This window comes from Myotis myotis, unplaced genomic scaffold (genome assembly GCF_014108235.1).
Source record: "Myotis myotis isolate mMyoMyo1 unplaced genomic scaffold, mMyoMyo1.p scaffold_m19_p_1, whole genome shotgun sequence".
Classification (NCBI taxonomy): Eukaryota; Metazoa; Chordata; class Mammalia; order Chiroptera; family Vespertilionidae; genus Myotis; species Myotis myotis.
In genome coordinates this window covers 87936527-87949069 of record NW_023416313.1, presented here as the reverse complement: position 1 = coordinate 87949069, position 12543 = coordinate 87936527, and the positions used below count along the sequence as shown (strand labels likewise).

Genomic DNA, 12543 nt, shown 5'->3' with positions numbered 1-12543 from the left:
GATGGGCACTTATGCTGTTTCCAAATCTTAGCTATTGTAAATTGTGCTGCTATGAACATAGGTGTGCATATATCCTTTCTGATTGGTGTTTCTAGGTTCTTGGGATAGATTCCTAGAAGTGGAATCACTGGGTCAAATGAGTGTTCCATTTTTAGTTCTTTGAGAAAACTCCATACTGTTTTCCATAGTGGCTGCACCAGTCTGCATTCCCACCACCAGTGCACTAGGGTTCCTTTTTACTCTACATTCTTGCCAGCACTTGTCATTTATTGATTTGTTGATGATAGCCATTCTGACAGGTGTGAGATGTACCTCATTATTGTTTTGATTTGCATCTCTTGGATGATTAGTGACTTTGAGCATGTTTTCATATGTCTCTTGGCCTACTGTATGCCCATTTTCCAAAAGTGTCTATTTAGGTCCTTTTCCCATCTTTGATTGGATTGTTTATCTTCCTTTTGTTAAGATGTATGAGTTCCCTATAAATTCCAATTTGTACTTCTTAATTCTTTCCCCCTTTTCACTTAGTTGCCCATCTCCCTCCTCTCTGGCAACCATCAGTCTGTTCTCTGTATCTATGAGTCTGTTTCTATTTTGTTTGTTTATTTTGTTGCTTAGATTCCATATATAAGTGAAATCATATGGGATTTGTATTTTTCTGACTCACTTATTTCACTGCTCATAATATCCTCTAGGTCCATGGTCGGCAAACTGCGGCTCGCGAGCCACATGCGGCTTGAGTGTGGCTCTTCCTAAGCCTTAGGAGTACCCTAATTAAGTTAATAACAATGTATCTACCTATATAGTTTAAGTTTAAAAATTTGGCTCTCAAAAGAAATTTCAATCATTGTACTGTTGATATTTGGCTCTGTTGACTAATGAATTTGCCGACCACTGCTCTAGGTCCATCCATGCTGTTACACATGGTAACATTTCATCCTTTATTATGGCCAAATAATATTCCATTGCTTATACAGTGGGGCCTTGACTTACGAGTTTAATTCGTTCCGAGACCGAGCTCGTTAAGGAGCTTGTTAACTCAAATTACTCTTATCAACTCAATGCAAAAAATCGGCCGAGAGACAGCTGGTATCTCAAAAAACTCGTTAGTCGGGACACTCATAAGTCAAGGCCCCACTGTATGTACCATAACTTTTTTATCCACTTGTCTATTGATATATGCATTATGGGTCAGTTGAATCAACTGCATGCTTTAAAGTGATAATTCAGTGATGGTGAATGATTCCACGCAGCATCTTCAGTGAATAGTGGAAGAGACTCACCACAGGGCTGGGCTTTCTCATGGGGGAGACAAAAGGGAAGGAGAGAGAGGTCCTGATGACCTAGTTCTTATTACTCCCCCCTCCTCCCACACCACCACACACAGATACCTTTGCCCCCTTTCCACCCCTTTTGTGCAGGCTTTTAAATTTTCCCATCAGTCTTTTACAGTAAAATATATATTTATTTTATAAGAGAAAATGCATTCATATCCTCAAATGCTCCTCCTCAAAGCAATGGCTATTACCAATTTTTGTGTACCTTTTAGAAACATTTTACATACTTATGGGCAAATTCCTATAATTCTTTTCCCCCACTTCTTCTATACAAATGAAACCATACTATATATACACCATTCTGTACCTTGCTTATTTCTTCTAACTATACATTTTAAAAGGCTTTCTTTATCACCAGCACATGAAGAGCCTTTTTTTGGAATCATTGTATCTCTATACCCTAATTTATTAACCAACACCTTATTAATGGACATTTATGTTGATTCTACTCTTTTACTAATACAAAAAAATCTAAAATAAGCAACTTTGAACATACATAGAAAAAATACTGTTTTGCATGTGTTCTAGTATTTCTGTGAGGTCACTTTTTCTGTGTGGTCAAATGGCATACGTTGTTAACTTTAGCTAGTTGGCCAATGGTTTCTTTCCTGGTAGTAAGTAGGTAAGGGGAAATACTGGATTGCAGTACTGACATAGGCTCTGGCAATCCTATATCTAAACTCTTAATTTGTTGCTTGATTCTAGTTTCCCCCACCAAACCTCTCTGACAAGTTAGTGAAGGACCCTCTACCCGCATTTTTCATTTGTGTTCTCTTGGACTAGAGTCAGCTGGCTGATATTTGGAGGATGGGGTGAGGTTTGTCCATTTGCCAGGATTTCCACCTGGCTTCTTGCCTATCGGTTTTCTATTTTTTATGGATGTGAGTTTCTTTTTGCTTTTAAGAAAGACTCACAAATTCTTTTCGGAGTTGCTTAATTCATTGACTTTTTATTCTCTTTATAGGCCAGCCATAATTTGTATGCCTATGTAAATACCAGTAAGTGTTTGCTTTTTTTTACTAGACCTCTGATCCATTAGGGAGGGTTGTATAGAATTTTGATATCCAAATAAAGTTTTTTGGGGGACACCTGTTAGGATAAAAAGATCTTCTGGAAATAGGAATATATTTTTGTACTAAAAGATTTTTAAAAACTGACTTTAAAACTGTAGGGCCATACCTTTCTCATTAGTTATTCTAATCCTTATCACAATTATATACTTAAACTGTCTAATGAAAACAAAATAAGAAATGCCTGCGTATGTAAAAAATTAAAAAAGACTCAGGTTGAGAGAGAGAAAAGTCTTTCTGACTTCCCAATATTTCTGACATCTAGATCCAACCCTCATGAATTATTTCCTATTGATCTTTACAGAGACTTCTAAGCATTTTCAAAACTTTCCTTGTTCATAAAGTAATAGCACAGAGTAAGAACTGTTCTGTATCTTCTTTTTTTTTTATATAATACTAGAGGCCGATACACGAAATTCATGCAAGTGTAGGCCCTCACATTCCTGTGGCCTCCCCCCTTCCCCGACTGGTTGTTCCGGAAGGTTGTTCTGCCGTCCAGTCTAATTAGCATATTAGCTCTTTATTATATAGGATTACATTTTGGAGACCATTTCTTATCACTACATGTAAATCTCACTTATTCTTTGAAATGGCTGCACAGTATACCATAATATTAAAATCCCCTATTTATGCACATTTAGATGTTTTTCAGCATATTGTTTTTATGAAATATGCTGCAATGAATATCTCTGCAGATTCATCGTCATTGTTCTATACATTTAGATGTGGGAAGTTTCTAGAGACATCCTATTTTTATGTAAATACAGTAATTAAAGAGCTCATTTTATTTGTATAAATTGTATTATATAAAATATGTAACTTAAAGGAGATTAAATATGGATAATGTTACAAAGTGGAAACCTTCTGTTCAGTCATTTTCTATTTTTGATTTCTTACGAAATACCTCAAAAGATAAGTAGAATTGATTTCTTTGAATTTGTTTATGTTCTACCATGTGTGGGGAAGGATGAGCTGTGTCTTCCAGGAAAGCATACAATAAACTAGGAATATAGAATTGACAAGGTCAAGGGGGCAAAAAAAGAAAGGACAGAGTAAAAGGTAAGATGTTGAGAAAAGAATTATTAAAATGCAGATAGATGAGCCATAGGATCCTAAATATGTCTTGTCATTTGGCTCTTCACTTCTGGTAGCCAAAGGAAAAAGGGAAGCGTTATTGCTCATATAATTCATGTTGTTTGTAGCTATAAAGCAAACCATTTATTTGGGGAAGGTATGGCTTTTCCCACAGATAGTTCTGAAGGAAACCTTTCATGTTGTCCTTTGCAGAGTGGGAGTGGATGATGGGAGTGGAAGGGGACAGTGACCTTTCTACCATGAAGCCAGTTTTAGTTACTGAAGCTGTTTCATAGAACATCTCCAATGCTAAGTGAGGCCCTTACTCTAGGAGAACATGGGAGGCAATTCTATATGCCATTTAAGAAGGTACTATCTATGCTCTTAGCTTTCTGAGCCACCGCTCCAGAATACCTAGCTGTGATGGACGAACTGTTGAGGGCTTTATGGACAGTTTTATGTTAGACAAGACAGTTCCAAGTTCGGATCTCTAACCATGTCCTGAAGTTTGCTGTATTATTAATTAAAGGCCACGCCATATCCTTTTGCTTTTGTTTTAGTCCGTATCTTTTAAAAATCAGTCATCATCAGTCAGTTGATGGAGTTGGTACATTGTGAACGGATTGCAGATAGGGGTCTCCTCTGATCGAGTATGAGGTTCTGCAAAGAAATCAGTGGGGGAAATTTCTGTATCAGTTTTGTATGAGCCATTAGTTTTGTATTCGTTAGATATCTATATATTAGTCATCGCCATTTTGCTATATTCTTATTTCCGTGTAAATTATGGCTTGGAGTAAGAGGTAGATGAGGCACAAACTGGAATAAGGGCCAGTGAACCCAGGAACAACAAAATCGTGACCAGTGCTCATTTCCCCAAAGCTCCAGATTGTTACAGGCGTGCAAAGGAGCCAACATGACCCTGAGCTGTTACCCTAGTTCACTGGATCTTAGGGAGGGCTCCTCTAAATAACCATGTAGGCCTATAATAGACTCAAAGCAGAGCCTGTGGTAAGTATTCTTCAAGTCCCCATCTACACCCAAACTGCGCTGTGAGGAAGTGCTCATTCCCACACGCTCCTGAAGCCCCAGGGACACTGGAACCTGAAATGCTGATCACACGTGCCCTAGGAGATCAGCACCAACCAAGAATCTACCCTGACCGAGTTTTCACACTTTATTAACTTGGAGGGGAAATGAAGATTTTTACCTGGGCAGAGCCAAGGTCTTCACTTCATAGGAACCAATAAGTGATCAGTTCTCAAAGATGAAGCCAAGATAATTTGGCTTGAAAATTTTTCAAAAAATTTGGAAGTGACTACACCCATAGAAAAATACTGAGAGCACAGGCCTGATGTGATTGGCAGTGCATCCCTGGGAATCTACCAGAGCAAATCAGTTGCAAAACATACGCCTATTTACTAAAAAACTGCTGTGTTACAAGACATAGTTTTGTTAAGTAATATCAAATATAAAGAAATTCTCCACTTGAGTGCACTAAAGCTTTTCTTAGAGTTTTTCTGATTCATCACTTCATTACTACTAGTGCATAATTAAAGAGAGCGTTATGGTCATAATAGAATTCCGAATAAAATTCCTAATAAAGCCAGCATACAGGAATATACTAAAACCTACCTATGATAAAGTATTATTATGTATTAGTATGTGTTATAAAATAGTAACAGATATCTATATGTTTATTCAATATTCTTCCTTAGATTCTCAAGAGTTTTAGTTTTCAGTCTGATGAAGCACTGTAAAGTCAACTTGTTACTTTTAACTCTCATGGAAGGAAAAGATAGAAGTACTCAAAGTGGTTTCTTAGCTTTAGAATTAATAGTTGATTTTGGGGGGGAAACAGTTTTTTCCTTAGTTATATGTAATTAGAAGTCCTAATTTCCTGTTGGCCATTAACTAAAGGTTGGAGACAGCCTTGGTGGGTACTAGATGTCAGTGGAGAGTCAGTTTGCAATTAAGGATTTGCCATGGGTGATTTGCATGTGGATAATCTTAGACTCAACAAAATTTTAAAACTGAACACTTGATTTGGTCAGTATCTCTTTCACCGTTCTGTATATCAGCAATTTTCAACTGTTGTGCCTCAAGAATTTTTAAAACATGCATACCTGACTATTTAGTCAGGCGCACTGACCTCTTTTCCCTAAGATTGTTAAATAAAAAAAAAATGACAATAACCAATACAACAATAGCCATCCAGTGTGAATGAATCAAAATTATACCTACCTTTTTTTGTCAGGTTGCTAAAAGGTACAATATATTTTTTGGAGTGCCACAGAATTTTAGTAATTAGTTTGTGTGTGCTGTGAGATGAAAAAGGCTGAAAATCGCTGCTGTAGATTAATTATATAAATTCTTCAAAACTGAGATTGTTTTCCTATTATAACATTACATCACAAAATTAGGGTTGCTTTTGAAGATACTGACTTATGAACTTTCAGGAAAGATGTCATCACAGTTTAAATTTGTGCTAATATACACAAAGGAAGAAACCATTAAGAATTTCTGAATTTAGGTTTACTTTGCCAAAAACAATGTTGTTTTTCAAAATCTTTAGCCTTGTTTTTATAAATCAGAGTTCTCAAACTCAGTTTCTATGAAAGATCCCTAAATGGTCAAAGGTGTGTGTTGCTAAATTTTCAGAAACTTACTTCATGGATAGACTTTTCAAATATAAGCTTTCTGCCACCCAAAATATTATTTTAAAGTTCAGTACCTTCTATTTTTCTTTAGTGTTAAGATTTTGTAGGTACTTGGTAATTATCTGCTGTATGCATGCATTCCAACAAATAACAAATAATAGAAAAATAAATTGCAACTCATGCTTAGTTGTATTTTTTAATGTATGTGGGTATTTAGAGTTGATTTTATATTACATACACTTACTGTGGTAATAGTTTTTACTAGGTAATGGTTCAAGGTCCTTTGACCCTTGAATTGAATTTTTAAATCATTGATGAATTAAAAGATTTATTGTATCTTGGTGTCTAAATATGTCCAAGAATTAAGACATTTCAATTTTCTAAATAAGACAGAATTGTTTTTAAAATAATTAAATTGAGGGAACTAAACATAATTTATGAAGAAATAATTTCTGTATTTGCTAAATGTTCTGTTTTCTAATGCTGTGTTAAAGTCTGATGAATTCTGTAGCTTTAATACTTATAAAGTAGTGGACTAAAAGTTGGGATCATCCAAATTCTCACTTAAAATGTTATTCATGGGATCAGTTGTCCTGGATGTTGGTATTATAAATGTACATAGCTGAATAGTTGTCTATGAATAGCATTTGCCACACTAATATTAACTTTTTCCCACTGTCATTCAATTTATTTTTACTATCATTATTTTTATCGTTGACGCTATTACAGATGTCTACTATTTTCCTCCCGTTTGTCCCCCTTCACCTAGTCCCTGCACCCCTCCTAGACTTCATCATCACATTATTGTCTGTGTCCATGGGCTATGCATTTATATTCTTTGGCTAATCTCTGTCAGTCTGTTCCATGTATCCATGCCTCTGGTTCTATTTTGTTCATCAGTTTATTTTGTTCATTTGATTCCACATATAAGTGAGATCCTATGGTATTTGTCTTTCGCTGACTGGTTTAGTCACTTAACACAATGCTCTCCAGATCCATCTATGCTGTCACAAAGGGTAAGAGTTCCTTCTTTTTTATAGCCACGTAGTATTCCATGGTGTATGTACTACAGCTTTTTTTATTCACTCACCTACAGATGGGCATGCGAGCTATTCCCATACCTTAGCTATCCTATATAATAAAAGGGTAATATGCAAATCAACTGATCAGTAGAATGATTGGTCGCTATTACCCGCACTGATCACCAGGGGGCAGACACTCAATGCAAGAGCTGTCCCCTGGTGGTCAGTGCGCTCCCACAGGGAGAGCACTGCTCAGCCAGAGGCCAGGCTGAAGGCTGGTGAGCGCAGCAGTGGTGGCAGGAGCCTCTCCCGCCTCTGTGGCAGTGCTAAGGATGCCCGACCGCCAGGTTAGGCCCGTTCTGTGGGGAGTGAGTCTAAGCCATCAGTAGGACATCTCCCAGGGGCTCCTGGACTGTGAAAGGGTGCAGGCCAGCTGAGGGACTCCCCTGCCCCCCCAGGTGCACGAATGTCATGGGGTGACAACCTTTTTTCATCCAAAAAGGTTGCATCAGTCAGCATTCTCACCAACAGTGGACTAGGGTCCCTTTTCTCCATATTCTCTTCAACACTTGCTGTTTTTTGACTTATTGATGATAGCCACTCTGGCAAGTGTTAGTTAATAGTTCATTATAGTTTTATTTTGCATTTCTCTGAAAATTAGTGACGTTGAACATTTTTTCATATGTCTATTGGCCATGTGCATATCCTCTTTAGAGAAGTGTCTATCTAGGTCCTTTGTCCATTTTTTAATTGGATTGTTTGTCTTCCTGGCGTTGAGTTGTATAAGTTCTTTGTATATCTTGGAGATTAACCCTTTATCAGATGTATTATCGGCAAATGTGTTCTCCCATATAGTAGGTTCCCTTTTCATTTTATTGATGGTTTCTTTTGCTGTGCAGAAGCTTTTTACCTTGATGTGCTCCATTTGTTTATTTTTTTCCTTTGCCCTAGAAAGTATATTGGCAAAAAATATTCTACACCAGATATCTGAGATTTTACTGTCTATGTTTTCTTCTAGGATTTTTATGGTTTTGTGACTTACATTTAAGTTTTTTATCTATTTCATGTTTATTCTTGTGTATGGTGTAAATTGGTGGTCTAGTTAACATTAACTTTTTTTGACAATGAGAAATATGGCATGACATTTAAAGTTGGGGCATGGGGAATTTTTAGAGTTACTTTCTAGCTAAAGACTAGGGTTGAGAAGTAGATGTACAGTGTCAGGAGGGACCTTTCCCTTCCATGCATGTACCTGGCATTTGTCACCTGGAAGGAGGTACATGTGTCAGGCTATGCTCTATGTGCTCAAGAGGCCATGTGAGTCCTGTATGAGTCACGTGGAAACTGCATCCGTTATCTTAGCCTGAAGCATTTTATTATTTATTTTTCAATGGTTATGATTGGCCTAACATTTGAGCATTTTATAATCCTTTACAGTAAGTTAAACTATATACCAGATGATAGACATACATTTGGATCGTAAGTAGGCTCAGTTCCTTAGGGTTTCTTATCCCTCATTTTCTTTAACACCGTCCACAGCCCAGGATTGCCTCCAAATCTATAAACTTGTGTTTAGCACGCAGGGAGTAATCCCTGAATAATTTAGTTTCTCTGGCTTATATTAGTCACAATTTCATAAAGTCACCAGAGTGCTTATTGTTTTTAACTATGCCTAACATCCCTGAGGGCCCTCAGTGAAGTGCATAGCATCGCTGAGAAGCCTCAGAGGTATCTAAGCAGCAGTTCTCGGGCAAGTGGCAGGAGAGAACTGAGGGGGTTCGCTGGTAACATTGCCTGTATTTACTGCTGTGGCTGTTTTACACTGGCTGTAAAGAACACAGATTTTTAGGAGGAAATGAGACAGGATCATCTATATTAGGTGCTACTAATGAATCCTATTTTAGTGCTTCTCACGGTGGTGTTTATACCACATGCAAAAAAATACATGTAGTGCATTTATTTTTGGCAACTTTCACAAAGATTATGGTGGTGGTTGCCTATGAAAATTTCCTTATGTGTCAAAAGAAAATAGATTCCAGAAACTTCCTGGAAATAATCTCTTCCAGGTTTAACATTTCTTTAAAATGCAGTTTTGTATAGTTTAAAAATGCAAGTGTTAAAATATGGGGCATTTGCTAAAGTTTCATGCTAAAAGCCTTATTAGTGGATGTATATATATCAATATTATAAAATTCACAAAATCTCTGTCAAGGCTGACTTCTGTTAAGTAGGAAAAATGTGACCCAACTTAACGATATTTTAAAATGAAAATAAACTATACAGAACTGTTTGGCTGCTGTTAGGAAATAATGATGTTTGCTATTCTTTATTGTTTAAACCTTTGTTTAAAATTATTCAATATATTTTTCTTGAAAATTAGATTATTCAAAATTGGCAATTAAAGAGTATTAAAGAAACGGTATCCTTTTATATTCTTCCCTTCTCATATATAACCATTGTTATAAACAATTGTTCTTAATGTGTGATATGCAATCTAATTTTTAGTTTATGCTTTGGTTTATTTTCAGCTTTTTGTTTAGATTGTACCTGATATATTTCATTATCTATTTTAAGAAATGTATCAACATCAAGGTATGGTGAATTCTTTTGAAGTTAACAACAGTAAAAAATCCCCACTAATTTCTTATAAACCTAACCAACATAAAAAAAATCTGTAACAAGGAAATCTAATATGTGCCTTTAAAAATATAGAGCAATAATTCTGCATTGATAAAATTACTACAACATTTAAATCAAATTGAACATAGAATTGTTTTCTTTTGCTGGTGCCCAAAAGAAGGCTCTATTCATCTAATTTTAAATTCTGCAAATAAATATACAAATTGAAAATGAAAGTGAGTGTTTTATGCTTTAAGGAGGTAAGATGTTAATGCAAAAGAGAAGTAATAAAATAATCTCTTCCCTTACCTCTAGGGTCTCTAGGCTGGTCAAATCCTGACCATTATTAGTGGTGTTTCAAGTTTCTTCCATTCACTTTCATTAAACTGAGTTATTTATGTATCCTTTAAGTGAAATGGCTGAGCTTTCAGGGTAATTCTTGTTGCTATGGACAACCAAAGCAGCCATGCAAGAAGAAAATGCTGTGGAAGGAAAGAAAAAAAACCCTTAATATTTCTTCCCCAAATTTGAAGAGAAAAGGGAACACACAGTATCTAAGAAAGCAGGTAAGTAAAGATATATCCGATTTAAAATCTACCAGCCTTGGTTACTAATTGATCAAAGGTTTTAATTTTTTTCAGATACTTTGTCCAACACATATTTAAATAAAAGGATACTGTCTCTTGGAACCAAAAATTAATATTCTGAAAAGTGAAAAATTGGACTGGAAGGTACAGTGTCACAAAAGGTCTGAATATTTTAACTTAGAATTTGGACTATGAAAGAATAGCACAACTTCAGTTATTGGTTAATATTTTTGTTACAAAATGTTTTCTAATGACAAAATGGTGACTAAAATATTACTATTTTAAACATGTCCTAGATTTTTTTTTGTTTCAGAAAAGCACTGAAAGTTGAATATGTGTAAGTCTCCGGGAATGTAACAAGTTGATAAATACCCAAGTTCCACCTCCTTACAGAGAAAAGATCTGGAATTTCTTTTTTTGGACATTTGTTTTGCAGCTTTCTACGTCTTAAGGCAGAGAATAGCCAGGATAAGGTGCCAGCTCAAAGGTTAGATGAACATATTTCTTGCAATAATTTTGGCTAATATATGTCTTAAAAGGCATAACTTCTAAATAATAACTTCACAAAATTAATCAATAAAACTTAACATCAGTTGTGGTTTTTTGAGTTGCTTTTGTGGGGAGAACTATGTTCCTTGGAGATGTGTTTATTCTGTTCATAATTATACTAAGTTAACTCTATTTCAGTTATTACATTAAACTTTTCCCTTTCAGTTTGTAATTTCTTTCTCTTATTTTGTGAATCTAATAAATTGACCTCCATTCTAACCTAAAGGGACAGTTTATATTTTTAATACTTAAAGAAGCAAATTTTAAAAAACCCACAAAGTTCACCAAATGAAATTACTAACACCAGCCTATCATTAACCTGAGGGAATTGTATTCATATTAATTCTTCATGGAAAAATTCAGGTAAGAAATTTTTTTTTGTATAAAAGATGTAAGATGTTATAGTAGCGCCTACAACTATTCATGCTGTTCTTTTTGGTACATAAAGAGTTCCTTGTTTAAAGTATTTTTGGAAGTGAATAATGCCACTTAACAGATCACCCTACTGACACTTCAGTGGAAAATTTTGGTGAAATATGTGAAATTCTATTTAATTAAATTGGTGCCAAGAAGACAACATACTTTCACCGGATAGATGAAAGAGAGGATTTTGATAACAACATTTGGGAACAAAATTGGTAATGCTAGAAATAAAAGTTAAGGAATTTCTTCAGGGAGGCTTAAAAAAGTTCAAGTGTCTGTATCTTATAGTTACTCACAGTTCCAGAATTAACTAGCTGAGCTATGACTGAGATAGGGAGGCAGTGCCATAGAGGGAGTAGAAAGTGGGCTTTGTCACCACAGATCTGGGTACAGGACCTGTTCCTGTCACTTGCAGACCATGAGATGTTAGATATTTTATTTAACTTTTCTGAGCCACAATTTCTACTCTCTAAACCTATTTTGCAGGATTGTTGCTGGCTTGATAAATGCTTGCTTCTATTAGTGTGTGATGATACATAGAACAAATGAATTCTGAACTGTGTTTACTAGGGTCCATTGTAGTATCCATAGTATAGCATGTTTTTAAATACATTTTGTTTACCCTGCCCATCTTTTGAAAATAATCACTTCTCTAATGAAGTTCACATTGCTTTTTGCAAATGAATATGTGTGTGTGTGTGTGTGTGTGTAACTCAAAGAAGTGAAAAGGAGACAATTTGCAAACCTCGGACTAGAGTACGGTTTTGGTTACCTAACCCAAAGAAAAGGAACCGAAGGAACTAGAATTTAACTGTAGAGTTACAACTACAGATGCTATGACTTATTTGACGCACACTTACTTCGCAAACTGAAATTGCATTTAGAGTTACTGTGATTGATTTGACAAACATTGGAGAGCTCACTAGGGGCAAGGAGTGAAGGTGGTTGCTGGGAGAGTTGCGAAGACTGGTAAGATGTGGACTCTTGCTTGCAAGGAGCTGAATGGTAAGAGGCTGTCCCATTCCTTCCAGTATTCTAAGGTAGGAAAGAGTTAGAGATGAAGAGTTGAGGTTGTGCAGAGGAGGAAGAATCACTTCCAACTGGAGAGGATCAAGGACGATTTCATACACTCAGTGCTATTCAGTTGATTTATTTATTCAATACATATCGAGCACTAGCATCTGCCTGACGCTGGGCCAACCACT

At 35.9% G+C, this 12543-nt stretch overlaps 1 protein-coding gene across 7 annotated transcripts in view; it reads left to right on the top strand.

The window, feature by feature from the left end:
- The window catches only part of NPNT (nephronectin), a 91644-nt gene that overhangs the window by 16420 nt on the left and 62681 nt on the right, over window positions 1-12543 (top strand). For 5 of the 7 annotated variants that reach the window (XM_036344110.1, XM_036344102.1, XM_036344083.1 and 2 more), the window contains exon 3: window positions 10803-10853. The exons of the other annotated variants lie outside the window; for them this stretch is intronic. In XM_036344110.1, coding sequence (XP_036200003.1) covers window positions 10803-10853 — 51 coding nt within the window. The remainder of the gene's footprint in view (window positions 1-10802; window positions 10854-12543) is intronic. 7 annotated transcript variants of the gene reach the window in all.